Source organism: Amborella trichopoda, chromosome 2, assembly GCF_054954075.1.
Source record: "Amborella trichopoda isolate Santa Cruz 75 chromosome 2, AtrichopodaSantaCruz75HAP2 v2.0, whole genome shotgun sequence".
Lineage (NCBI taxonomy): Eukaryota > Viridiplantae > Streptophyta > Magnoliopsida > Amborellales > Amborellaceae > Amborella > Amborella trichopoda.
In genome coordinates this window covers 49813113-49840862 of record NC_142337.1, presented here as the reverse complement: position 1 = coordinate 49840862, position 27750 = coordinate 49813113, and the positions used below count along the sequence as shown (strand labels likewise).

At 37.1% G+C, this 27750-nt stretch overlaps 1 protein-coding gene across 1 annotated transcript; it reads left to right on the top strand.

Moving 5' to 3' along the window:
- The first annotated feature begins 28 nt into the window (after nucleotides 1–28).
- On the top strand, nucleotides 29–27750 carry LOC18431628 (ATP synthase subunit d, mitochondrial). The gene is made up of 5 exons (XM_006841745.4): nucleotides 29–343; nucleotides 8466–8547; nucleotides 24732–24796; nucleotides 25261–25347; nucleotides 27394–27750. Exons 1-5 carry the CDS (start codon nucleotides 173–175, stop codon nucleotides 27493–27495), a joined length of 507 nt encoding a protein of 168 aa, XP_006841808.1. The 5' UTR covers nucleotides 29–172; the 3' UTR covers nucleotides 27496–27750.

Genomic DNA, 27750 nt, shown 5'->3' with positions numbered 1-27750 from the left:
CCCAAGTGCCTCCCAATTCGAGAGCAACGGAGCTCCCGTTAATTGAAAAATTTAGAAAAAGAGGGCAACAAAAACTAGAGAGAGAGAGATTTGCCATCAGAGAACGAGTCTCTGAAAAATCTAGAGAGAGAGAGCAACAAAAACTAGAGAGAGAGAGATTTGCCATCAGAGAATGAGTGGGAGCGGTAAAAAATTGGTGGATGCTGCTGCAAAGGCTTCAAAAACCATAGATTGGGATGGCATGGCCAAGCTTCTGGTCACTGACGAAGCCAAGAAGGAATTCGTCAACCTTCGCCGTGCATTTGATGAGGTTAATACAGCTCTCCAGACCAAGTTCAGTCTAGTAAGTTTCCGTTATCTTCTCTCTCCCTCTCTACATCTCTATTTCTATATCTGTTTATCTCCATTATGTGAATTATCTTCGTTTTAGTTGGTAAACAGCAGGGCTATTATGCCAACACATTTTCTGGAATTTTGGGTTTTTGTACTGTGATTAGGTCATCGGTCTTTTTGTTCATTACAAACATGATTGAAGCTTTGGGAATCATATTGGGATTGTGATTTATAGTGCATGGAAATGGAGGTTGTTATTTTTGATGATCAGGAAGTGTTGAGTAGAGATAGATAGAAACAGTGGGGATTATGTTATCAATATTTTTTGGGTCTAGGGTCTGTGGTTTATGGCGAGACTGGGGCATCTAATGGAAAATTCATGGAATTGATTGTTGTTGTTTTCTACGGTCAATAATTGAGAGAGAGATGCCGTCAAATCTATTTCCTAAACTTACAAATGCTCCTTTTATGATCAGTTGATGATTCATGCTCGGGATATATGCATGAGGATGAATCGTTCATTTATCTGGTGTAAAAGGGAAAAAAAATAAAAAAAGAAAAAGAAAAGGAACCATTCATTTATCAATTTAGGAGGCATATATCAAGTTGTGCTTTGAAGTACCATAAATGGAGAGATGCAGATCAAATAAAAACAAAAATGTAAAAGATTGACTGCAACAGTACATCAATACTTCACATATCTGGCAACCAATGCCTATATCCATCTGTCTTTTCCATCATTTGCTTGTAGCAATATCATGAAAAATTAGTCAAAGCTAACATTCATTATGCAGAGCTGTACCATTCTTCCTTGCATGCAAAGGCCTGCCAACCTTCTTAAAATGATTTGCAATACACAATAATAGTGTTTCTTATTAGAAAAATGGTTTCCTAACTTGCAAATCTTATTAACTAAATCTTTTAAATGCAATTCACATTTTCAATAAGTGAAGACCTTACTTATGTGTTGCAAAATAGTTTGGGGGAGGGGAATTTTATATCATCTGCTTCTAGTCGGGGTGAAGAATTCTAGCTAGGAGAACTGGTGGGGAACTTAGGACTGGTTGACCATTTTATGGCTGCTAGTACTGGGGGGATTCAATGCATGTTAGAAATCAATCTCCATGGATATCTTTTACTCATTTAGTTCTCCAGCTGTCTTTAGGTGGACATTGCAGAGTGATTGGGAGGCCAACCACATGGTAGAGAGATTTGCAAACCTATGTATATCTAGGACACTGAGATATCCCAAAGACATCAACCCTTGAGTGGGTTGGAGTAAAATATGAATGCTTTGTAAAATATGAAAGCTTTGCACTTAATGAACTCCTATGGTGTACTGCTTCATTAATTGCTTTTTAAGAAAAATAGAATCTTTAGGCCTCTGACTTGTTTCCCGTATGTTTTATTTTTTATTTTTATTTTTATTTTTTTGCATAGAAAATTTTTGAGACATGACATTTATAGAATTAAGTGAGCATTCCAGTTTGATTTAATCTTGATTATTGAGCCCATGACAAAGAAATTTTGTTTTTTCAAGTTATGAGAGGACCACTTTTACATTCAACTTATAAACATATGGTACAGTTTCCTTGATTATATTTTGTTTTTCGTCTCACAATTTACAGCGTCAGTTGATTTATGATTTTGTGATCCAAATGCTAGAAGCTAATGCATATTTTGATGATCCACTTTTGCTTCGCTTTGGGATCGAGTGCATCCCTAAATGTTTTTTAACAATCTCTTAGAGAGTCAAATAAAAAGGAATGTTGTTAGAATCAAGTGCAGAGTGGTTATTATTAGTGGCATTAAAGTTGGACTCGGGCTTCGCACGTGACAGGGCCTGGGTCCAAGTCAGTGAGTCAAACACGGCGAAGTTTTACAATAAATAACAGAGCAACCTTCGGAAGCAGTGAGACTTAACCGGTTCCCACGGACCTGCCAACTTGTCGTGTCTGAGTGACTTGCCCGGATTATTATGTTTCTAAAACTTTTCCATGGCGAGTGTTTGCCCTGATTATTATGTTTCCAAAACTTCCCACGATGAGTGTTTTTTTTGTTTTGTTTTGAAGTACGAAAGAGTACTGAAGATGGGGTCTTTGGGTACACGGTTTTATTTCTAGGACTTACAACTTAAAATATTGGCCAGTGATGATAAATAACAGTTAATATCAGAGTTAGGGTATTTGTATGGAATGTAGCTGTGCAAGGTCTATTTGTGTATATGCATTGAAGTACATTTTGTATGTATGCATGTATATGTGTGTGCGTGCATGTGCTTGCTTGTGCACTTCGACATGTGAATGCCTGCTTGTTGCATGATGTACATAAATGCAGTTGCATGCATACGTGTGCTTAGAGTTTGGCATGTTTATACTTATACTTTATTCAATTAGGCAAACTAACTAAGAAAATCAAATAGTCCCATATATTTTATATGTTACCCTTAAAGTCAAACTTTTTTATAATGAATATTGTATTTTAATTTTTTTTCTTTTTTGTACGCATCTGAGTAAGCTCAATTTTTGGAACCCATGCTTCTCATCTTAAAATACTTGTAAAAAATACATAATTAAGTTAAATAAAAATGGCCAAAATGCCCCTAACAATTTCAAAAGGAAGGGATAATTTGGTGATTTTATTTATTTAAAAATACTTGTAGTATTTTTTATAAATGTGAGCTAGTGAGAAGAATCAACTCCCCAAATTTGAACTTCATCCATAGAAAAGAAAATAAAATTAAAATACAATACTCACTGGGACTTGAGCTACATGGTTTATTTTTAAATTATTTATTAGGAACTTCACATTGAATTATTTTGAATGGTTGTTCATTTGAGTTTCCTCTTTCTCTCTCTCTATACATGTATACATGCATATAAGTGTATATGTGTACTAGCGAAATGCACCTGCTCTTTTTAGAAGCACAAGGCATATAAATAGCTGTAATAATTAAAAAAACTCTAAAAGCATGTAAAAAATAAAATATTATGCTCCCCAAAATGAGATATCAAAATGTCGGTGTTACAAAATAAGCTACAAAAATAATATGTAAAAATTCAACTGTCATGCCTCCTAAAAATCAAGACTATGTTAATTTCTAATTTTCAAATATTAAAAATCAGAAAATAAGAATTGTTTTAATTTTATTCAAAAATCTAAAAGTACAAACTATGCTATTTTTGAAAATAAATTCTATTAGTTTTAGATTTTCAATATCCAAAAATTAAGAAAAACCTTAATGACATTTTTGAAAATTAAAATTCTGACAAAATAAATTGAGTTTTACTTCAAAACACAGAGAAGAGAGAAAGAAAAACAGATTTTGATAAAGTGAAGGCCAAATTGCTTCCCTGAGCGCTAAAAGATAAGGACAAACCAAAGCATTCTTAGACGATTTTCAGCCATTAATAAAAAGTTTTGTGAAGAAAAAAGGTTATGTTACCTTTAAACCAAAAAGCTATTTCTCAAATGCCAAAAGCATTGAACTTGAAGCAATCAGAAATGATAACGAATGGCATATGTATTGAAAAATGTTGTAAGTATTTGCTAACCGCTAAGAAGTGGGGTCACATTTAACCTATATGTTGTTGGGGTCATACATAAAGCTTTTCCTAATAATTTATGCATGTCATTTTAACAATCATCATCAACAAATCACTTTTTATTTTAAAATCCATAATATAGAAAAACCCTATATGTTGTTGGGGTCAGACAACCCTATAATTTTTGCATGTAATTTTCAAAATCATCATTAAAAAATCACTAATTATTTTAAAATCCCTAATGTAGAAAAACCCAAAACAGAAAAACATAATATAGAGAGAGAACATTAAGAAAACACAGAAATAATAGTAAACCATGCATTAATCTGATATTAGCATTTATGAAATAATGGAAAAAAAAAATGTAATTCATCAACCATTAAACATTTTTATTGCATGATAAATAAAAAATGGAGTCTATTTTTTCCCATTTAAGGTTTAATAATTATCATATGATAAAAAACTACCTTACGAAAACACAAAAAATAAGTATAGATAGAAATATAATTGGTCCATTCATCCAAGAGAGAAAGTAGAAGTTCGGGAGTGAATAAAAAAGAGGAGTGAAGGAATGAACTTAAGATAAAAACAACTATTGCAATTCTCAATATTTAATATATAAAAATAATAATATTTACAAAGGAATTGGGTAAGAGAGAGAAGAATTTTGAAAACTCACGTATCTTCCTTGGTCTTTTTCTGAGTTGCAGAAAGATAAAAGAAAATAAATGGGTCTTCACATCTATTCTTGGTCTTTTTCTGTGTTTTGGTTTCCTATAGTTTTTGGGCGTTTTGATGTCGTTCGAAAGGAACCACGTTTGAGGAGGTGTTGATAAAGTGAGAAAGAAAGAATTTGCACAAAAGTGATAGATATAATATAGGTTCGTTAGAGGGACAAATACATACATATAGTTGTCACTTGTGATGGGGGCATCCATTCCAAGAGGCACAATTGTAGCCGCCATTCTTATCTATAAAATGGTTGCAACTTTTATCTATAGAAAGAGAACGTTATCCAACCCCTACATTCTAGTTGCCATATTCTAATCATCACAACCCCTACATTCTAGACGTCATACCCTTGCCCTAAGGACTCTTGCGTCATATTCTTTCCCAAAAGGTATTTAAAAAAAAGAAGTAAAAATACCAATCACCTTTGTCCAACGTGGACAACACTTTTACACATCGCCTATTATAAGACGCTACTCATGCTTTATATAGTAAGAGATATGTGTGTGTGTAGATATATATATATATCTAACAATACATTGTCTTAGCCCTATCTCAACTATTTGGGATCAACTACATGAATCGCGTTATGCTATTCTACTCTATCAAGGGCCATACATTCATTTGGACCATGATGCACCATATCTTTTCTCACTACTTCCATCCATGTCCTTTTAGGTCTTTCCCTTTCCCTTTCCCTTTCAGAGTCTTCCACTTGAACTAAATCACCACTCTTAACCGATGCTGTCTAGGTCGATGTTACATATGGCCAGACCGTATAAGTTTACTTTCCCTCGTCTTATCGCCTATTGGAGCTACCTTTAAGTTCCCTCGCATGTGTTTATCTCGAATTCTATCCTTTCTTGTCTTTCCACCCGTCCATCTCTTCAGCTGCACTTGTTATAAGATTTGCTGTTTCTTGATCGGCCAACATTCTGGTCCATAAAGCATGGTTGGTCTCTTCAGTTTCATTAGCATGTGGTGGTCATATAAGACTCCAAAAGCACATCTCTACGTCGTTCACCCAACTCTAATTTTGTGCGTGACATCTTTCTTAATTTTTTCATTTGCATAGATTATATATATATATATATATATAGAGTACATGAGTTGTATTTTACAACATGTGGCGTGCAATAGTGTTGTCCATGCTGGATAAAGGTGATTTGTATTTTGTAACATTTTTTTTAATGGCGTTTGAGAAATGGTATGACGTGGGACTTCCTTAGGCAATGGTTTGACGCCTAGAATTAGGGGTTGTGATGATTACTATATGACGCCTAGAATGTAGGGGTTGGATAATGTTCTCTCCCTATCGATAAACGTTGCGACCATTTTATAGATAAGAATGGCGGTTACAGTTGTGCCTTTTGGAACGGGTGTACCCCATCTCAAGTGAAAAGTATATGTATGTATTTCTACCTCTAACGAACATATATCATGTCTATCACTTCGTGCAAGATTTCTTTCTTTCTCATTGCATGGATGCCTCCTCAAATGTGGTTCCTTTCGAACAACATCAGAAAGCCCAAAAACTATAGGAACCAAAACACAAAAGAAAAAGGCCAAGGAAGAGATGTGAAGACCCATTTGTTTTCTTCTATCTTTTTGCAACTCTAAAAAAGACCAAGAAAGATACATGAGTTTTCAAAATTCTTCTCTCTCTTATATACTTCCCCTGTAAATATTATTCTTTTTATATACTAAATATTGAGAATTGCAATAGTTTTTTTGATCTTAATTTCAGGCCTTCACTCCTCTTTTTTATGTTTATTTATTGTGTTTTCTTATGGTGGTTTTAGATCACATGATAATTATTAAACCTTAAATGGAAAAAATAGACTCAATTTTTTTATTTATCATGCAGTAAAGATGTTAAATGATTGATGAATTACGTTTTTTTTCCATTATTTCATAGATGCTAATATCAGATTAATGCATGGTTTAATATTATTTCTCTAAACTTAATGTTTATTCTCTCTCTATATTATGTTTTGTCTTTTGAGTTTTTCTATATTATGGATTTTAAAATATGATTATTAAAATTACATGCATAAATTATTAGGGAAAAGCTTCATGTGTGAACCCAACAACATATAATTTATATTTGACCTCACTTCTTTAACCGTTTGCAAATACTTACAATGTTTTTCAATATATATGCCATTCGTTATCATTTCTGATTGCTTCAGGTTCAAAACTTTTGGGATTTGGGAATTAGCTTTTTGGTTTAAAGGTAACATATCCTTTTTGCTTCAAGAAAGTTTTTATTAATGGCTGGAAATCATTTAAGAATGCTCTCCTCTTCATTTGGTTTGTCTTTGCTTATTTTGTAGCGCTCAGGGAAGCGATTTGGCCTTCCCTTTTCTCAAAATCTCTTTCTCTTCCTCCCTCTCTCTCTTTTCTCTGTTTGTTTTGAAGTAAAACTCAATATATTTTATCGGAATTTTAATTTTCATAAGGTTTTTCTTAATTTTTGGATATTGAAAGTCTAAAATTAAGAGACTATTTATCTTAAAAACTAGCATAGTTCTTACTTTTAGATTTTTGAATCAAATTTACACAGTTCTTATTTTCTGATTTTTAATATTTGAAAATTAAAAATTAACATAGTCTTGATTTTTGGGAGGCATGACATTTGAATTTTTACATATTCTTTTTGTAGTTTATTTCGCAATACCAACATTTCGATATCTCATTTTGGGAAGCATAATATTTGATTTTTTACATGCTTTTAGAGTTTTTTTTAATTATTTTAGTTATTTGTATGCCTGCTTCTAAAAATCATGTGTGGAGCACATGCATTTTGCTAGTGTGTGTGTGTGTATATAGGAAAAATTTGAAAAACGCCTATAGGCGAAATTGAATAGTGCTTCGTTCGCCACGGACATGCTATGTCTGTGGCGGTTTTGCCTTAAAAAATGCCACGAATTTATGGGAGTTGTGGCTGTTCCTTGTGTTTTTTTATGTGAAAAAATACCGCCACAGACATGCTATGTCCGTTCCGGTCTTTTAATCCACGTCATCAAAAAAATCGGACGACGTCGAGCCTATGGGCGAAAACACTGTTCATTTTCGCCTATAGGTGTTGCATAGTGGCTTCCGTATATATATATATATATATATATATATATATATATATATATATATATATATATATATATATATATATATATATGGGAGAATATGAGGTTTGTCCACTAGCTGACAACTACAATGTAAGCCCAACGGCCCATATTGAATCTGGACCGATCTGAGGGTTGCGACCTCATTTCATAATATAATTTTAATATATTTTTTTCTACAAATCCAAATCATATGAAGTTGAGGCGTCCATTCTTCTCATCAAGGCGCAACTAATAAAAATATTAAAAAAATAATTAAAAAACTCACCAAAATATCCAAAAAAGTTTCAAGGGTATTTTGGTCAATTTATTTTTTGGGAATTAGTTTTTTGATATTTTTATTAGATTCTCCTGTTTCTAAAGAATAGATGCTCCAAATATCAAGTAATTTGGATTTGTAGAAAAAATCTAAAATTCAAATGCGAAATGCAATTGTGACCAGTAGATCGGCCTAGATTCAATCTGGGCCATTGGGCCTACACTATAGCTGTCAGCTTGTGGGCTAACAAGATCTTTTCCCTATATATGTATCTATATTAACCCATTTCAGCTTCGTATTTGTGAAACCTTGTATGTGTCAGTAACCATGACAAAAATATTTTATGGGATTAAGGAGTTCAATAAACATGGAAGGAGGTTTCTTTGTATGTAATGCTTGCTAAATTTGACACTTCTGACTTTTCCATAGCAGTTTTAAATATTCAACTGTTCAATAAATGTTTTTTTTGGGCAGGAGCCTGAACCAATAGATTGGGAAAAATATAGGAAAGGGATCGGTTCTCACTTAGTGGACATGTACAAAGAAGCTTATGAAAGTATGCACCCTCCTCTCATTAGTTATTCAGTGTTTCTGAATATATGGAATATTATTTTTTCTCATCATATGGAATATGAGAAGGGCCGAATTATTGCATGCTGCATATTTCTGATGATTGAATCTTTCTTTTAGTTTGCTTTCTGATGTGCTTGTCAAGGTTTAATGCCCCTTTTGTTAGTGAGTTATACCTAAAGCTGAAAAGAACTACATTTGGAATGAATAGTTCATAGTTTCTTAATTGATTTAATGTCCTTGAGGGCCACATCATATGGGCTTATGTATTCTATCTATGTTTTTTGTGCTATACTATTTTGTTAGTAGCAGATGATTGTGAATGTCATTTGTTGTCTCATTGAATGAACACTAAGCATGCGTTCAATTGCTGCCTTATTTTTGAAAATATGGCTTTTGTAAGCGCATGGAGGATCCTTGCAGGGTTCTAGACTGACATGAACAAATACATATTAATGAAATCTTTCTAACACAATTCTTGAAGCATACAAGTTTTGTCTTGTTTGGCTAGTAGTGTTCACAAAAGACTGGGATACTGTATGTAACTTGCTTAAATCAAATAGGCACCCTAAGGTGATGACCTTTTAAATGCAAGAATGATGGTTAGGAGTATTCATTTAAGACCAAATGTTGTAAGAGACAAAGATTGACTCACATTTCTCTTTAGACTTTCGAATGTTGTGGCCTCTACCAAGCCAGGCCAATTTCTCTCATATTCCAGGTTCGTTTTTGGGCACATTTTTTCTTTAGTATTTTCCTTTTAGGCAGGCCTGTAACATGAAAAGTGAGTTTGAGGTCCCGTAGTGTCTAAGTTATGTATCATTGAAGAGTTTGAAAATGAATAAGATTCATAAGAAACTATGCTTTGTGAGAGCATATTATACGTTCGGAAAATATAGGTAATTGTCTTAGTCTTACATAACTTACCTTAAAATAATTCAGCATATATAAGGTATCATGCATACTATAGTTACATGAAATGTATATTGTTTATGTACTTTAATAACAAATGCATTAAATCTCATATCTTTTAGTTTTGGGTGTGGTTTCCATAAGGTTGCAACCTTAAACAATTCATTTAAGGCGCACCTTCAAAGTTTTATCGTAGCATATAATTTTGATGTAAAATATTCTTAAGATTATCTCAAAGTCTATTCTCAAATCAAATATAAAATTTACTCCAAAAATGTTTAAAATCAAGTAGATCTATAAACATATGAAAATCTTGAAAATGAACGGTCTAGATAATGTGTTGTCAGATGCACCATTTCCGGAACTCAAAATCATTTTTTTCTTTCATAGTCATACATCTCGATGTTGAGATGATCAATTAGAGGGTTTTCAACATTCAAACAACCTTTACCAATGGATTTTTTAGGTGCATTAGTAGTTTTACATTTTAAGGTTGCAACCTTATATAAACTTTTCCCTTTAGTTTTTCGTTTTATTTCTTATATATTTTTACTTTTTTAATAAAAGAATTTGAAAATGCTAGGGAGTTGACTCGCTTGAGTCACAATTTGACCCAATATTTGTGCATCCAAGTCACAGCCAAAGTGATGCAGGGAGAATATAAAAGGGGTTGAGATTTCTCTGGGTTTAAAAATAGAAACTTAAACTGTCTCTCCCTTATCTCCGAAAAACAAGTCTAATATATCCTAACGAACCCAACCATACTAATCCCTACCTATATATCTATCTTTTTTTAAAAACACGAAACTTCAAATTCTATCCCTCAAATCTCTACAACTAAAAAAAACAGGAATAGCCTTGAAGAAAACGAAAAATCCAAATAACATATTTTCTCTTTACTAGAAAATATAAAAAAATGCTAACATTCTAAAAAAAGGAAATATAATTTTTTTTTTTTAAAAAAAAAAACATGTGTTTATTTACATCATTCTCCCGGAGTTGGGTCGAGCTTAAATCTTTGAGAGACCTCAAAAGTTGATGATGCTCTTCAATAAACCAAATTGTCAAATGCTTTGTGTGAAACTTGAAGTAGAATACTGGGATCACAAACTTAATCTTAATTTCATTTTCAGACTCACAGGTTTGGGTTTCAAATATTGCATCGCACTTATCTTTTTCTTCATAATTTTTTTTCAAAACTTCTTACATGTTTGGGCTATCGACATCATCTTTTGTATAGAGATCTACCTCTTGATATCCTCTTGTTGCAATATACTAAGTCGATCTTGTAGACATTGTTGTATTGATTTGCGAAGGTCTTCCATATGTCTATCGAATTGTTGATCCAATTTCTTCAATATTTGATCAAATCGATCTAAACGCTCCATATGGTGTATGGATCTTGAATCTCAAGGCTCGGATACCAATTGATGCAAAGAGAAAAATAATAAACATAAAAATAAAATAAAATAAAAGGGTTGAGAGATTATACCTTCTCTCTGGGTCTGCGAGGGAGTCCACCCCAAGGTCTTTTCACAAGATTAAACTCTTTCTTTATTCTCCAATCACTCCCTACAAGGAATGGATCTCTTCCTTTTAAATACAAACTAAACGGAATAATAAATAAAAATAAAAAACTAAACTCTATCTCTCCCTTATCTCTTAAAAACAAATCTAACATATCCTAACCAACTCAACCATGTTAATCCCTATCTCTATCCATCTTTTTTAAAAAAATTAAACTTTTAATTCTACCCCTTAGTTCTCTACAACTAAAAAGGACAAGAATAACCTTAAAGAAAATAAAAATTGAGCGATTATTATGCAATTTTCTAGAGTTTTTAGTTGGCAACAATGAAAACCATGGCTTTTGAGTAGTGGAGAAGCCATTTCCCAACTTGAGACGTGTGTTGCAAGTAAACAAGTCATTTCGGAGTTGAAGTTGAAGATCCATTTGAGACAATGGCGAGATTGGGTTGATGTCTCTTTTAATTCCGCCATTTTTGAGAGCTTCAAAGAGATTGTTAAAGCTTTCGAATTTCAAGCTGTAGACTGTATCGTTTTCACTTCATTGAGAACCCTGAAGTAAAATGGAGAGAAACCCTTCCTCACTGCTTCCTACCTCTGAACCTATCAAACCTCGAACTGCAAAGGAGGCACATGCTCATTCTCTACCTTTGTATAACCACTGCCGTGAGTTCATAGATCCATCCTTCAACCAACCCCCTGGACACCCCTTTGCTATACCCTCTTCTTGCAAGACTGCCATAGGCAAATCTTACGTACAGGTCGTTGAGAGTAAAAATCCCATTATTTCATCTTCATTATCTCACTCTGCATTTCAGAAAGTGCACACTTCCACCCTATCTGCCCTCAGAATTCCAATCTTAATGTAGTACCCTGTATCTCCTTTCCAAGGTCTGGCGAGATTCAAGAGCGGTTGTCTTCCCTTCGCAACTCCCTTGTGGCAACCGTCTCCCCACAGAAGAACGAACTTAGATGTATTCTCAGGTGGTTCCAGACCATTTTCAAGATCAAATAAATTTCCTGCTGGTTCCTCCATAATGGCAGATACCTCTTTTCGATGCCGAATGACTTTTTCGCTCCAATTTCAGCTAATAACCTATATGCTTCAGAGGAGGTCGGCTTTCCCTCAAGAAATGTGAGGAATCCCTGTTGCACCAAGTTCTGGATTTGGGTAGAAGGTCTCCCGAAGCATCTTTGGTCACAGTCGGTCTTCAAAGCAATAGGTAATTCCTGTGGGGTCTTTATCTCTGTTCACTGGAAGTCGTTTGGTAAGTACCCTTTAGGCTCTGTAATTTTCCTGGTAGAATCCCCGAATGAGAATTCTATCTCCTCTACCCTATTTTATAGTATGATGGTTTCTCCTTTTTGATTAAAATTTCCTTTCAAAGCTCTACAACTACCTCCCGGAATGAAAGACAACCTCCAGAACTTGAAGGCTGGACAACGGTATCGAACCTCGGTACTCCACACCCTTGTACTCCATTATCGAACCTCGTAATTCAGTCCACCCTACACCTATCCCCAGCGCCGATATCCCTCGTACTGACCCCATCCATCGGGAGCCACCTCAGCAACATCGAAATAAACAACCCATCATTCCCTCCCTTCCTTCTCTTTCCAATGTCTCTCTCCCACCGCCTCAGCCACCTCGATCTAACCAACCCTACACCCTTTCCCCTTGTCCCCCACCCATAGACACCATCAGCTGCCTCTTTCTCCAATTCACCCTTCCCCCATTAATGACGCATTTAATGTGTCTGCTGTGGTGCCGTCTTCCCTCCTCATGTTCTTTGCCACATCTCTTTCACATACCATGTTAACCGCCTTTCCACCTTCGATAGGTCCCGTTGTCTCCCTACATGCGTCACCTTTCACTCCCTCAATTAATGAGGAGCAGGTCGGTCCTGCTGAACTCCTTGCCACACGCCTTTCTAGTGCCCCCCCTCTCTTAGCTAACACTTCATCTCAAGTGACTGAGCCACACATGCCTCATGCCTTAAATACTCATCGAACCTCCCCCTCCGTCCCTTCAGCTTTCCTCAACCTTCGCCTTCCCCTTTCCCTTTCCTTCCCCATGATCACCTTTTTGCATCCCCGCCTCATCTTTTCCGTCAATCTTCCTTGGGAAAGGAAGTCCACTTCTCGAAAAATTTCAACCATCATTCCTCCTCTATTGGGGATTCAGAACGCCTCCTTGACCTCCTCCCCCATCACCTTTAATGGCCCTGCCCATCGCTCCCCTCATCTTTCGCCCCATTCTTCTCCCTCCCTTCACCTCACAAAGAATGTCCCGACTCCCCCTCTCTTCTCCGGACCATCCCCTTATTCGCCCTCTCTCACTCTCAACTTGTGAGTGCTCCAGCCATCCTCCAAGCTTCCCATCCCTCACACCCTCTTCCTTCTATCCCTCCCTTCTCACCCTGTTCATCACCCATTCATCCCCTTCCTGATCCCAGCCTCCACAACCCTTCCCCCTCAATCACCCCCACCATGCTCAAAGACAGAAGCATAAGCCCGTGTTCCCTAGCGGTCGGTGAGACCCCACCAAGTAGTTTCCCCTCCTTACTCTACCCTTTTCTTCCCCCTCGTCTACCCAATCCAACCCCAGCCTATATTCCCCTCCCCCTCTTACTCATCAAACTAGGGCCCTATCCCCCTCTTTGTCTTCTCTGTATCCCCTCAACCCCTTGGCTTGGGTATCCTGCAATCGGGGCTTGATAACCTGGTCCTTCTCCCTCTTGATATGCATTTGGCCATGAACGCATATCAGTCATCCCAAGGAAATCTCCCTCCTTTTCTTCCACCCTTAAGTGATTGCTTCACACCGTTACCCCCTCCTCTCACTCAACCCCAGCCGGACCTTATTCCTCTTTCCCAAACTCCCCTGCAGATTATCCCCTCCTGTGTGAGTTGGGGGCTATCCCTGTTAACCACCCTTGTTGTTCACCCCTTCCCGTTTCCCCTCTTTCTCCAATCCCTTTGACAATGTTGGAGAAAGAATAGACGGAGGTAAACCCGACGTTGAATTAATGATACAAACTATGGGGCTGCTATTTAATGGAAATGTAGCAGATATTGCCGACACTATCAGAGAATAGGTTGGTGTCTCCCAGGTAAGTGCTCAAAAAAATCCAAGGGTTTTAGAGAGTTAGTTGATCTTCATTTAAATGTTAATTATAACTCCCCCGCTTCGTCATTCCATCCTCCTTCTCTGCTTGTTTCTTTAGCCTAAAGCCCTAAGAAACGTAGATCTACTAGGAAATCTTCCCGCCATCCCATTTCTCCTAAATGAAGATTCTTTGCTGGACTATTAGGGGTCTTGGTAGTCACACCAAGCGTAACGCGGTCCGTTTCTTGGTCTTTTCTCACTCTCTAGACATTCCAGGCCTTTTTAAAACTAAGCTTCGGGGGATACCTGGGGTTAGATGCCCTGCAATTGGGTCGTTAAAGACTCCATGGGGGCTTTAGGTGGTATTTGGGTTCTATGGAACCCGACTTTTCTTCAAGTTGTCTCTTCATCCATCTGTTCCTATTCCATCAATGTTCTATCCTGCAGGAGCTCAGATAACCTTCTTTTTAAAACTACCTTTGTTTACAGACCTAACTGCCTGAATGCTCGCCAAGATCTTTGACCTGAACTCCGGTAGGAAATGCTTCCCCCCCAATACCCCATGGCTTTTGGGAGAAGATTTCAATGTTGTTAGATGGATCCATGAGAAGAGTTCTTGAGGGTGTTTAACTGCCTCCATGCGAGCGTTCTTAGATTTCCCTGATAGGATCTCCTACTGGATATCCCTCTCTCAGGGGCAGCGTTCACTTGGTCTAACCGTGCTGCTTCCCCGGTTACGACCAAAATTGATCGATCTTTACTTTTCATCTCTTGGGAATCCAGATTCCTAGGCCCTCACTTTTTGGTGCTCCCTAAAATTATCTTTGACTACAAACCCATCCTCGTAGATACCAATCCTCTCTTTCCTGTCAATAAATCCTTTAGATTTGAACTTCTCTGGCCGGAAGAACTGGCCTTCCCTTTGCTTTTAAAAAATTGGTGCTCCTCTTAATCTGTTAACGGGTGGGCCGGTTTTGCTCTTGAAGGTCTCCATCAGACAGTGGAGCCGTTCCATCCTTGGTAACTACATGGAACAAATTGCGGCTTGTATGCCCCTAATCCATTCCCTAGACACCTAAGAAGGAACTAGACCCCTTTCCTCCCAGGAACTTGCCGATAGGGCTTTTGTTAGACAAAATATTTTCTTCCTTCTCGAGCAGGAAGAGACCTTTTGGTACCAAAGGTTCAGAATCAAATGGTTAAAGGTTGGGGATCATAATACCGCTTTCTTCCATAAAATTGTCAGCGCTAGGAGAAGGGGAAACACCATTACTCGACTTATTGTTGGCCCTTGTACCTTCTCCCAGCCTGATCAGGTCAATGGACTCTTCGTCAGGCATTTCAAAAACTTATTCTCTTTGCCCACTACCCTGAAATCTTCCCTTGGAGATATCTCCTTCCTTTCCCTGTCTACTCAAGATGCAGTTTGGCTTGAAAGACCTTTCTCTGAAGAAGAGATTCACGAGGCTGTCCTTGACCTTGGGCGTGATAAAGCCCCAGGTCTAGACAGCTTCCCGATGGCCATGTACTAAGATTTTGGGAAACAATGACTTCGAACATTACTGCCTTTTTTATTGAATTCTTCGATAGAGGTCGCCTTAATTCCGCCCTCAACTTTACCTTCTTAGCTCTTATCCCCAAGGTCGAAGGAGCAGAAAAATTAATAGATTATCGTCATATTAGCCTTCTATATTCCTCTTACAAAATCCTAGCCAAGGTTCTCGCCTCTCGTCTCCAAGTGGTCTTACATTCTGTTATTGACCCCACCCAATCTGCTTTTGTTGCCAATAGACAAATCCTAGATGGGCGTTCTCTGCCCATGAAGCTACCCATTCTAGATTTATCTCTGGGGACAACGGACTTGTCATCATGCTTGATTGGGAAAAGGCTAATGATTGAGTCGAGTTGGGTCTCCTTGATGAGATACAATCGCGTATGGGGTTTGGTAGCAAGTGGAGATCATGGATCAAGGCTTGTATCTCCAATCCCCATTTTTCTATCCTCATTAATGGTTCCCTTTCTGAATTATATGATCAAGGCATCCTTAAGGGCTTCCATACGTCCTCTTCTAGACTCACCCTATCCCATCTCCTCTAAGTAGATGACGCCCTTATTTTCTGTGACACTGAGCCTTCCTAGGTCGATAATCTTTGGTTTTTTGAAGCTGCCACTGGGATGAAAGTCAATCTGTCTAAGACAAAAAAGTTAGGGGTTGGGGTGAACATCAATGAGATAGTGATCGTAGCCCAACATCTTGGGTGCGCTATTGATTCCCTCTCTTCTACCTATTTGGGCCTTCCTCTCTGCATAGGGAAACCCATGAAACACCTTTAAGATAATCTAATCCAAAAATTTATTTGGAAATTCGTCAACTGGAAGGGCAGATTTCTATCCCTTGGGGGAAGAATCACTCTTATTAAAGCTACTCTGGCCAACATTCCCATCTACCAGATGCCTCTGTTCCATATTCCTGCCTCGGTTACAAATCACGTAGACTCATGAGAGACTTGCTCTGGTGTTGCACCTCTAAAGATTTCAAATAACATTTGGTTTCCTTGGATAAGATCTTCACTCCTAAAGATTATGGTGGCCAAGGTTTCAAGAAATCAGAACCATGAACCATTGTCTTATGGGAAAATGGTGGTGGAGATTTACTTCTCTCCACCCCTTCTTTGAAAGTCTGTCATCCATGCCAAATATGGACTTGGTGACAATGGGTGGCTGCCTCGCTCCCCTCTATTTTGAGCCTCAGGGGCTTGGAGATCCATCTCCTCCACCAAATCATCTTTTAGGGCCTCCACCAGGTTCAAGCTAGGTAACGGTTTTAAAATCAGATTCTGGAAAGATCTTTGGCTGGGAGACCAGACCCTTGTTCAACTCTTCTCATCCCTTTCCTTCTCGCTGTAGATCCAGATGCCCATATAGCCCACTATGTGGAGCGTAGAGGCAACCTTCTTTCTTAGACTCCCTTATTTAGGAGAAACTTGCTAGATTCTGAATGACCTACTTTAAATTCTCTTCTTCAACTCCTCAATCCCATTTTCACCCTCCTCTCTAGAGAAGATTCTTTAATCTGGTCTCTCAACCCTTCTGGTATTTTCTCCATCTCCTCTTTCTATACTTCCCTTCTTCCTAACTTGAATCCCTCTCCTCTTCTTAATAAACTTTGGTCTTTCTCCATCCCACTTAAGTTCCAGGCTTTTCTTTGGATCTTCTGTCAAGGCAAAATCCTTACATTGGACCACGTACAGAAGAGGGATTTCTCCCTCCCTAAAGAGGAAGATGCACCTCACCTGTCATCCATTGCCCTTTTTCCGCTGCCCTCCACTATCCTTCAACTTTTCCACTATCCTTCAACTTTTTGAGCTCCTTTGGGTTACACTCCAGAACATTTCAGATCTCCTCTTGGCCTTCATCTCCCCTCCTTTCCCTTCTACAGCTACTAAACTTTGGCGAATAGCAATTGCCAGAGGGTATCCTTAAGCTTAATATTGACGGTTCATCTCTTGGTAACCTCGGACCCTCCGGCTACAGAGCTATGGCCAACTCAGAAAGTATATTCCTCTCTTTTTCGGGACCCTTGGGTATCACTGACTCCACTAATGTTGAGGCACTGGCCCTGTTGGAAGGGCACAAGAAGACCACCCTCTTCACTGCACATTATACTACATGTGGAATGTGACTCCAGTAATGTAATCACATGGGCTTCCAACCTAGCTCCACCTAAATGGGGACTAACACCTCTCTTCGACTATATTCGCCTTCTTCGTAGTGACCTACCACTAGTGATTTTCACACACATACATTGGGGAGACAACTCACCTGTGGATAGCCTAGCAAAGGATGGAGCACAAACCACCTTCCATGCCCTTCAGTTTTTTAACTAGGAAAACTAAGCAACCCCCCCTCTCCCCCCTCCCTCCCTCCCTCCCTCCCACCTTCCCTCTATTAAATTTTTGTTTCCTCTTGAGAGAAAAAAAGGTGGAAAAACGAAGGGAAAAAAAACGATTGATAAAAAAAGAGAAATAAGGAAACTTGTATTTTATGTCTTCAGCACCCTACCCCCCTCCCCTCCTTTTTATTCATAATCACACTCTCCCAGGCTTTATCCTTATCAAGGTTTAAGAAAATGATCGGTGACCCAGATCGTCCTCATGGATAGCCCTTTTGAATCGGTGGATCGGCGTGTCGGATTGGAGAATCGGCTGAATAGGTGAGTTTTGTCCCAAATGTTTTTAAAAAATCAGTATCAATCTCTAAAAATAGTGTTTTTTTAGTTTCTAAAAGAAATTATGAGTGGTGCATTATGTACTTTCATTATTTTGTAAAAATTGGCGAATACTGAAACTTTCTTTTCCTGTCTAGATGTCTGTGTAATTGTTATTTATAATATATTGTTATAATATTGCATCAAAATAATTTAAAAATGTTAGAAAACACTTCCATATTATGAGATTTAAAAAATAATTTCCCATATAAAGTGAAATTAGTATCACATCAAAGTATTGAACATTTATTAATTCGCTTTACTCATCCAAAATTATCACAACCTGACTATAATATTATATAATGAAATTGAAATTGTTGGTTTATATTCTTAATTATTTTCGATACAAATAAAAACAAATCTAAAATGTCTTATAATATCATCTAATTTAAATAATCTTATTTACAACTCTTAAGAAAGAAATAATACATTGCATAATTTATAAGGCAAATAAATCAATAAATAAAATACAAGATTAGGTTATACATAGATTAATAAATAAAATACAAGATTAGGTTATACATAGATTAATAAATAAAATACAAGATTTAGTTATCAATGTATAATTATTAATTATAATATTATTATAAACATTTTTTGAGAATTTCTATATAACAACTTACTACAATTGAATATGTCTCAAGAATTTTTATATAACAACTTGATACAATTCAAAATTATATTGAATTTTAATTGCTGCATCATCATATAGCCTTTTCCCAATTAATTGGGGTCGGCTCCACGAATCTTTGTCCGCTATTCTGCTCTATTAAAGGCCATACCCTCAGTGAGGCCATAAGTCCCCATATCTTTTTGGACTATTTCCAATCACGCCCTTTTGGGCCTACTCCTTACTTTTTTTAGTTCTTCCACTTGAACTAATTTGCACCTCCTAACAGGTACTGTACTTGGTGGGCGCCATATATGGCCTGCTCACCTGAGTCTACTCTCTCTCATCTTATCACCCATTGGTATCACACCTAAATTCTCCCGAATGGACTCATTTCGAATTCTATCCCGTCTTGTCTTGCCACTCATCTATCTCAACATTCCCATCTCTGCTATACACATTCCATGAGTATATTTTTTTTTATCCGCTCAACATTCCGCCCCATAGAGCAAATCTGGTCTCTAGAATTTTGCCCTTCAGCTTCATTGGTATGTGGCGATTACATAAAATTCCAGTTGCACATCTCCACTTCGTCCACCCAACTCTAATTCTGTGTGTGACATCTTCCTCAATCTCTCATTTTTCTTGGATTATCGACCCAAGATATTGAAAATGTAGTCATTTTTATACTTCCTGGCTGTCAATTTTAACTACTTTCGTCTCTACTCCTATTATTACTAAACTTGCATTCCGTATATTCTATCTTAGTCCAGCTAATTTTAAAACCTTTGGATTCTAGGGCATCCCTCCAAAGTTCTAATTTTGTGTTGATGCCGTTTTGGGTCTCATCGATCAATACTATGTCATCTTCGAATAGCATGTACCACTATACCTCAGCCTGTAGGCGCCTTGGTAAGTCGTCCATACTTAATATAAAGAGGTACGAGCTCAATACTGACCCTTGATGTAGACCTATTAGCACTGAAAACTTATTTGTCTCTCCACGAGTTGTTTGTACACTAGTTAGCGCTCTATCATACATCTCTCACCAAGTCAATGTAGTGTCTGGAGACTCCTTTCTTTTCCAACACCCGCTAAATCAAATCTCGAGGTACTCTATCATAAGTTTTTTCTAAATCAATAAAGACCATGTGGAGGTCTTTTCCTTTCTTCCTAAACTTCTCAATCAGTTGCCTATGTAGGAAAATAGCCTCAGTTGTTGACCTTCTTAGCATAAAACCAAATTGGTTTTCATATACACTCGTTTTATGCCTCAGTCGTTGCTGTCTCTCCCAGAGCTTCATAGTATGACTCATAAGCTTGATCCCTCAATAGTTTGCACAATTCTATATGTCTCTTTTGTCCTTGTAAATAGGTACCAGAATACTTTTCCTCCATTCGTTTGGCATTTTCTTTGTTCTCAACACCTTGTTGTACAACTTCTTCAGCCAATCAATGCCAATGGCCCCATGCACTTCCAAACCTCTATTGTGATACCATATGGTCCTAAAATCTTTTCTATCTTCATCCTTTTCAAAGCCTCTTTCACTTCCAACATCCGAATCCTATGAATGTATCTATGACCTCCGCCCTCATTTGTACAAACAGTTCCTTCTACCGCTATGTTCCCATTGTGTTCATCATTTAATAATTTTTGAAAATAAATTCTCCCACCTTTGATTGATCTCATCATCCTTTATCAAGACCCTTTGATCTTCACTCTTAATGCATTTAATGTGCTTTAGATCCCTACGTTTTTTCTCTCTTATTTTTGCTAATTTGTAGGCATCTTTTTCACCTTCTCTTGTTCCCAATTTATTATATAGATTTTTATATGCCTTAAGTTGTGCTTTACTTACTACTTGTTTAGCATTTTTCTTAGCATTTTTATATTTTTTTAAGTTTTGATTGCTTGTATTATATTGCCAAGTTTATAACATGATTGTTTTTCGCTAATGGCCCTCTAAACCTCATCACTCCACCACCAAGTTTCCTTATTGGAGTTTCTTTTCCTTCTAGGTTCTGCTGAAACTTCTTTTATCACTTTCTTGATACAGTCAGCCATCTCATTCCATATTACATTAACATCATGTTCAGAGTTGCATTTTCCTTCTTCAACTAATTTATCACTAAATAAGTCTGTGTTTTCATTTTTTAAATTCCACAACCTAGTTCTTGGATACCCATTACTTTCACCCCTTCTCTTTTATGTTTTGATACAGACGTCCATAGCCACGAGCCTATGTTGGGTAGTCAAACTCTCGTCTGGGATAACCTTGCAATCTTTACATGATGGTCGATCTATCTTCTTAACTAGGAAGAGGTCTATCTGGCTTTTATGTAATCGACCTTTGTTTTTAGTTGCTATATAAAATAAGTTATTGCAATAATAAAAAATTAACAATAACTTATTTATTAATATCTGTAAAAGTTATAAATATATTAATTTAAAATTACAATCTGGACTAAATATGAAAATAACATATCCTAAAAATAATAAGAGTTTATTAAATAACATAACAATGTAATATATTAAATTATGTATTTTTTTAATGTAATTATAACAATAAAAATTTCAGTATAGCAATAACAGTTTAACATAATTATACTAAATAAGTTAACAATTTTTGCATAATTATATTTATTCAACATAATAATATTAATGTAATTTTAATGTGATCATATTCACATAATTAGGATATAGAGAGAGACGCTAGGTTGGGAGGGAAAGAGAGAGAGGTTGGTATGATAGAGAGAAGCGCCTAAGTTGGGAAGGGGAGAGAGAGATGCTAATAAAGTTGGGAGGGGAGAGAGAGAAACTGAGTAAAGGTTGGGAAGGGAGAGAGAGAGAAGTGAGATTATTGGGGTGAATTGGCGGTGAGGTTTGGTGGGACTCATTCATCCCACATCAAAAAAATAGAAGAGAGACAGCTTGAATAAAAGCCTCAAGCGATATGACTCAGTGTATTAGATTTCGCACATGTGCTTGGGTGACGTGTGATTATTTGACCAATGGTTGGTTCCCACTAGTAACTATTCTAAAATATTAAAAGCAGGTGGGACCAATGGAAGATTCTTATAATTTACAAAGCTCACAAGTATCACATCATATCCGGTTTCATGATGTCATAACCGGTAAGGACCGGTCCGTGACGTCATGCAAACTATCCGTGTTGTCAGCAGGCGGATTCCTTTCAGAGAATTGGCTGGATTCCCCTTTTTAACCAGATTCGGGACGACTCCACCAATACCTGATCTGGATCGAGTGAATCCGGATCGAATCGAAGATTTTTTAGACCTTGATCCTTATGTGACCCCCCCCCCCTTTCTTCCTTTCCCTTCTAGAATTTTGTTTTATGCTACCCTATTCTCTCCTAGCTCTTGTTTCACAGTAGCACCTCTCTTCGCTCATTCCCCACTCTCACATCCCGTTCTCTCTCTACCCCTTCTTGAAATCTCTATGCTACACCCTTCACATCCTCTATCTCTACATACATCTCCCGTCTTTCTTACCCCTCTGGAACTAGTCATCCTCCTTTGCCCCCCCCTTCTCTTTTCTTCTCACTCGCTGCAGCACATATCCAAGGGATATCTCATGCTCGAGTTGACATCACATAAGCTTGGCGCTCAACCCCTTCTCGACAGGGTTCCCTCGCCACATATCTAACTGTTCGACTATGGAGATCCTAGCATAACAAGATCGAATTGTGCTGCCCCCATCTCTTTTGTCTATCCTTTGCTTTTATTGTTATCTTTAATTTTTCCTATGTAGCTCTTGTATCACCTTCTCCTATACTCTGAGCACCCAACTTGTAGGCTGCCATTTTACCACTTCACGTGGTACTGTAATTTTATCTCTATTTATCAAAGTCAACCACTTAAAAAAAAAACCTAAAAATCCAAATAACATATCTTTTAAGTCCTAGCAAATATAAAAATAAAAAAAATTAAAAATCATTTTTTAGTTGCATCACAAGGTTCAACTCTTTAAACGTTGACGAGAAATTCAAATGTTAGAACTGAATTCTACTTCAGGCATTTTGACATGAGTAGCATGAATTGTTCAAAAACAGGGCCCGCCTAGTGCCTAGGCAACCTCTCCATACCGTGCTCGGGGGGCTTGAGTGCTCTACCTAAGGCTAGGAGGCTGGGCGCCGTGCCCAAGAGGCCCCAGTGGTGCCTATGCTGGTGCCTCACACCTAAGTTGAGTTCTCTATCTTTCTTTGTCTCTCTTTTGGTGAGGTGTAGTGTGTGGGTATTCTACCCCCCCTCAAACTTGATTTTAGGGTTTCTAACGAACTTTAATTCTCAAAATATGTTGAGATTGCATAAATTCAAAAACTTTGATAAATCTTCTCAAACTTTGCTTCATTTTTAATGGATTTCTTGTGAACTACAAGAGAGGTTAGAGGAGGAAATTTGGTTGATCAGGGGTTTGATATTCATACAAAACATTGTGGATCAAAGATCGGGCAACAAAGGTTAGTAAAATATACATTTATATATGCATATATATATATATATATGTATATATTCAGAAATTAAACATATGCATATACATGGAAATGTTTTACATATGTGTATATGCAGAAATGCATATCCATGAAACACACGCACATGCACACGCACACGCACACACACACACACATACACACGCACACACACACACACACATACACACACACACACACACACACACACACACACACACACACACATATATATATATATATATATATATATATATAGATAGGGCCTCCTCGAAACTGAGGTGACTGCCTAGCGCTCGGTAGCCAGAACCCCCTCCCTGCCTGGTTAGCGCCCCAGCTTATTTTTCAACCTTGGTTTAAAGTTTTGGAATATTTAGATGTCCATGTTAATTACCCAAGAAAAAAATATTATTTAGATGTCCATGTTGTGGTGCAACTTGTAACAAGTATATATAACAGATCAGGGGACTTATGGGATGTGTTGAAGACCATGTTAGCTTGTGTTCCATCGCAAATTCTGGTTATAGTAAATTGTATTGATATTCAAGAAAGAGAAAAGGAAGAACTTATGTCTATGCTTGTAATGCATCTTCTAACTTTTCAATTAGACGAAAATACACCTTGCTACTTTCTTCATATTGTTGCATAAGGAAAACAAGCAGGGGTGTCTTCTAGGATAATTATCTAGTAGCTGGCCTATATATTTCTGATTTGAGTTTCTTTGCAACCTTAAGGGCCTTGCTTTTATTTCCTCTTCTAATTAAGTTGTTATTGTAAAATAGAAGAATTTATTTAAGGTTCATTTCCTGAACTGTCCCCCTCATTTCTCAACTTGCTCTTCATTATACACTATGATTTAAGTATGTTCCTATTTCTAGCCACCTCTCTTTATTGTGGAGCTAGGTTATTGTCAAAGCTAAGATGAGATTGTTCCATGCAAGGCTCTTTAGGGGCTGCAAGTCGGCGAACCATATACTCTCATCATACACTTCAGTTGTTGACTCTGTGCTCTTGGAAATGGGACCACTGAACATTAAGTGTGTTAGATGCTGGTGCTCCTTATTGATGGATAATACTTTTCTTTTGCTGGATTGTAGGTTTATAACTTATATTATACATAGACAAGCTTTTTAAAGTTCGAACTTCTTCATGCAGTCACTGTTTGGAGAGAAATATTTGAGAAAGATCATCATTGTTCATATAATAATTCTCCTTGAAATGTTTTCTGATTGCCTGGTTCACTCTGATTTTGCAGGTGTTGAGATCCCCAAATTTGTAGACACGGTGACTCCACAATATAAACCTAAATTTGATGCATTGGTGAGAACAAACACAATGATTGTTCTCTTTTACATGGTCAATTGATTGATTGAGGGAGGGAGGGAGGGAGGGAGGGGGAAGGGAGGGTGCTTGTTCCTTATATTTGAAAATGTAGAGGTAAAATACTAAGGTAACACACCCATTCCTTTGGAAGAAGATTCAAATATCTAAGAATACCCTATGAGGCATTGTGTATGACGAGAGACTACATGACGGACTATGTTTAAACTGGATGGCTGCAGTGCTGTCTCAACTTCTATGTTTTGTCTGCTTCAAAAAACTGGGGCATAGTTTGGTCAGGTTTTTTGGAACTCACGGTGGTGTGATTGATTTTATAACTAACGACATTTATTCTTTGAAACTTTTGGAATTGTCAAGGTTTCTTCTGCAAACAAGAAAGGAAAACACATTATTTTTAATTTGTTTAGTACATCCAGTTGTTAACTATTTCATTTTATTTGCAGTTGGTGGAATTGAAAGAAGCAGAAGAGCAATCTGTCAAGGAGTCCAAGAGGTTGGAAAAGGAAATTGCAGAGGTCCAAGAGTTAAAGGTCAGTTGAACTCATGATCCTAATTCTTTTAAAAGATGATGTTCCCTCTTCCCTCTTGTTATATTTGTTTAGCATGAGTTTGTTTTTTTTTGCGGAATGAAACTCAATTAACTTCTTAATAGTATATTGAAAGTTTATAAATTGAACTCTTACTATCAGAAGTTTGGATGGCAAATTGATTAGCTATGGTTTATGTTGCACAACCATAATTACATTTGATAACAATAATAGTTTTGGCTTCTCTCTCTCTCTTGGTGTTAAAATATGCTTGCAATTTTAGAGATCCAAAGAAAAAAAACAGAAGCACAATATGAGAGACTCCAGAACACGACATGAAGCAATGAGAATAAAGGGCAACCAAAGACTTCGATTAAAAAGAAAAGAAAATGCAGCAAATTGTAACAAAAGAAGATATATAAATGGAGAGAAACATCAAAATATAAAAAATTAACTATTCTGCCCATCCCAGACCTATGCCAGTTGATCTAGGCAGCTTGACTACTGAGTATAACTTGGATAAGTGGCAGGTTTTAGGATGTGAATTTTGTGGGTCCAAGGGAAAAGTAAGACTGTAATTGGTTCACTTGGTGATCTTAGAGAGAGAAGGACAAATCCGAGACCCTGCTTCTTTAGATAGGAAGAAGGTGCTCACTTTGAAGTATTAAAAACAAGAAAAGAAAGGAAGAAGATGCTCTTCATGGACATATGAATTAAATGGAAATGCTAATGTAAGGTAATTCATGGAAGATAAAATATAGTGCCATGGCTACTCTATCTGGAAAGGTGGAGGAGTCCATTCATGTCCCTTAGAGGTGGTACTACATTCATGGTGGCTGCAACCTGAATATTATGGATCCCAGCCTACAATATTCACCTATCCCAATTCCCTTCCAAGATAATAGATCGCTAAGGTAAATTTGATGTCCTGGTCATAAGTATCTTCTGGTTAGATGGAGTATGGCAAGCCTAAGTCGCGTAGGGGTTTCTGAAGACTTGAGAGAGAAGCAACAACTTTATTGTTGGTTTTTGAAAAGAATCACTTGGTTGATGTTAGAAACCCATCGCGGACAGGCGTTTGTGGAGAACCCAAGGGCTACTTTGCGCATGTGGCACATGGAAATTAATTTGCACTGTATTGGTTCCTGAAAGAGGGATTTTGGGAATGTTATCATTATAACTCAAAGTTAAATTTCGAAAAAAGAACTATACGTATGGCTCATACTGAGAAATCTAGCGCTTTCTTGTCTCGTACTTTGCTAAGATGACCCACCATGTGCGCTCGAGTTTCATGCCCTTTTTATCAAAAAGAGAGCTTATTCCATCATGATGAAACTCTATTCAATTGGGACCTGAAACATGGTGTAAGCTAGGTTGTATAAAAATGATTATGGTTGAAAATTTTCCCTTATAGACGAGTAACATTATTCTGGCTTGTTGCGTAATAAAGTATCTAAACCTTTCAATTCTGGAGGGATATACATATTCTTTTTGGAAGTCCATTCATGAGAAAGTGATGTCGACCTGCTTTAGGCCAATGAGAATTGTCAACTATTCTTCTATAGTCCAAGATTTGGTCTTTCAATTGAAATGATATTCTTTCTTTTTTTTTATTCTATATCTCAATTTAAATGGCATTTTTTTTGTCAATCAATTATCTCAAAATAGCATTCTCCTTTAAGTAGTGAGTCGTGATTGAAGCAGGAAAGTTTATTGGATGCATTACAAATATGTCTGGTGGAAGGAGGGGGGTGAGCCTTCTTTTGCACAGGCAGGAGGAAGCCTTCATAGTTTATATTTTATATGGTTTGTGATCTAAACCTGAAACATTTGTGCTGCACCCCAACTTGCCATTGCCAAATGAGAGGCCAAAACACTAAGAGGGATAATTTTATATTTGAGGTAGGTAAGCTGGGATTCAAACATCAAACATAAGGGAGAAGGAAGCAATCTTGAAAACTATTTCCCATAAAATACAGAGGAGCTATTCTCTGCGTATATTTAATTTGTTTGTTCAATACATCTAAAGGAATATGCTTCTTTTTACAGAAAAAGATCAGCACCATGACTGCAAATGAGTACTTTGAGAAGCACCCAGAACTCAAGAAGCAGTTTGATGACGAGATCCGCAATGATTACTGGGGTTATTGAGCATTTGGCACGCCTCACTGGAGGGTTGACAGCCACTCAAGTAATTTTGTGTGCTTTTCTCTGTTGTCTCTTCCATTGACTATTTAATCCCTTTTTTCAAAGAACAAAAGGAAAAGATCCAATTTCTGCTGAATAAGAATTTATTCCCTTTAGTGTTGTTGTGGATGCGTGTCATCTCTCCTTTGTGGGCATGAAACCATAATAGTTGGGTTTTGAGAAGAGTCAGGAATAATCGAAGGATATTTCAGTTGAACA

Coding starts and splice junctions, on each gene's coding strand:
- LOC18431628 (XM_006841745.4), top strand. CDS start 173: ATGAGTGGGAGCGGTAAAAAATTGGTGGATGCTGCTGCAAAGGCTTCA. Junction 344..8,465: donor TCCAGACCAAGTTCAGTCTA/GTAAGTTTCCGT, acceptor TTTTTTGGGCAG/GAGCCTGAACCAATAGATTG. Junction 24,797..25,260: donor AACCTAAATTTGATGCATTG/GTGAGAACAAAC, acceptor TTTTATTTGCAG/TTGGTGGAATTGAAAGAAGC.